Source organism: Hemibagrus wyckioides, linkage group LG28 (genome assembly GCF_019097595.1).
Source record: "Hemibagrus wyckioides isolate EC202008001 linkage group LG28, SWU_Hwy_1.0, whole genome shotgun sequence".
NCBI classification, from domain to species: Eukaryota; Metazoa; Chordata; class Actinopteri; order Siluriformes; family Bagridae; genus Hemibagrus; species Hemibagrus wyckioides.
The window spans coordinates 20769477-20771976 of NC_080737.1; the positions used below are offsets into that span (position 1 = coordinate 20769477).

Sequence of the window (2500 nt, forward strand, 5' to 3'; positions counted from 1 at the left end):
ACATACATACATACACACACGCATACATACATACATACACACACACGCATACATACATACATACATACATACACACACACGCATACATACATACATACACACACACGCATACATACATACATACACACACACGCATACATACATACACACACGCACACACGCATACATACATACATACATACACACACACGCATACATACATACATACACACACACGCATACATACATACATACACACACGCATACATACATACACACACGCACACACGCATACATACATACATACACACACGCACACACGCATACATACATACATACACACACACGCATACATACATACATACATACACACACACGCATACATACATACACACACACGCATACATACATACATACACACACACGCATACATACATACACACACACACGCATACATACATACATACACACACACACACGCATACATACACACACACGCATACATACACACACACGCATACATACATACACACGCATACATACATACACACACACGCATACATACATACACACACACGCATACATACATACATACACACGCATACATACATACACACACACACACACGCATACATACATACATACACACACACATGCATACATACACACACACACACACGCATACATACATACATACACACACGCATACATACACACACACACGCATACATACATGCATACATACATACATACATACACACACACGCATACATACATACACACACACATGCATGCATACATACATACACACACGCATACATACACACACACATACATGCATACATACACACACATACATACACACACACATACATGCATACATACATACATACACACACGCATACATACACACGCATACATACACACACATACATGCATACATACACACACACATACATGCATGCATACATACATACACACACACACACACATGCATACATACACACACACACGCATACATACACACACACATGCATGCATGCATACATACACACCCACATACATGCATACATACATACACACACACACATACATGCATACATACATACATACACACACACACACATGCATACATACACACACACACGCATACATACACACACACACGCATACATACACACACACATGCATGCATACATACATACACACACGCATACATACACGCATACATACACACACGCATACATACACACACGCATACATGCATACATACATACATGCATACATACATACACACACACACGCATACATACACACACACATGCATGCATGCATACATACACACACACATACATGCATACATACACACACGCATACATACACACACGCATACATACACACACGCATACATACACACACGCATACATACACACACACATACATGCATACATACATACACACACACACGCATACATACACACACACATGCATGCATGCATACATACACACACACATACATGCATACATACACACACACACATACATGCATACATACATACACACACACATACATGCATACATACACACACACACATGCATACATACATACATACACACATACATGCATACATAAATACATACACACACGCATACATACACACACGCATACATGCGTACATACACACACACACACACACGCATACATACACATACACACACACACGCATACATACACACACACGCATGCATACACACACACACGCATGCATACACACACACACGCATGCATACACACACACACGCATGCATACACACACACACACACACACACACACATACATGCATACATACATACATACATACACACACACATACACACACACACGCATACATACACACACACACGCATACATGCATACACACACACACGCATACATGCATACACACACACATACATGCATACATGCATACACACACACACACGCATACATGCATACACACACACACGCATACATGCACACACACACACACACACACACATGCATACATGCATACATACACACACACACGCATACACACACACACGCATACATGCATACACACATACACACACACATGCATACATACACACACACACGCATACATACACACACACATGCATGCATGCATACATACATACATACACACACATGCATACACACACACATACACACACACATATATGCATACATACACACACACACTTCAGTAAACTGCCAATTTATAATAACCTTCAGAAATTTCGTTCGTCAAAAACATGTATTTAATATGATGTCATGATGGTATTCTGACTAACCCCGCCCTCCTTGTTTCCCGCCTGCCCAATCAGTGGATTAGTATAACCAAAAGAACCAATCCGAGCATCGGGGGCGGGGCTTGCCAAAATCAGTGTAAAGGGAAATAAACAGTTTAATCAGCAAGTAATAGGTCAATTAAACACAAGAACTAGTACTACAAGTTAATACAGGCTGAGTAGAACAGT

The 2500-nt window shown here is 40.6% G+C and overlaps 1 protein-coding gene across 1 annotated transcript in view; it reads right to left on the reverse strand.

Annotated features, from left to right (window-relative positions):
- Positions 1-2500, reverse strand: part of LOC131348172 (keratin-associated protein 10-7-like) — a 17555-nt gene that overhangs the window by 12918 nt on the left and 2137 nt on the right. Inside the window, exon 3 of the mRNA XM_058382854.1 lies at positions 401-2393. Within this exon, the coding sequence (XP_058238837.1) occupies positions 401-2210 (1810 nt within the window). The 5' untranslated portion in view covers positions 2211-2393. The remainder of the gene's footprint in view (positions 1-400; positions 2394-2500) is intronic.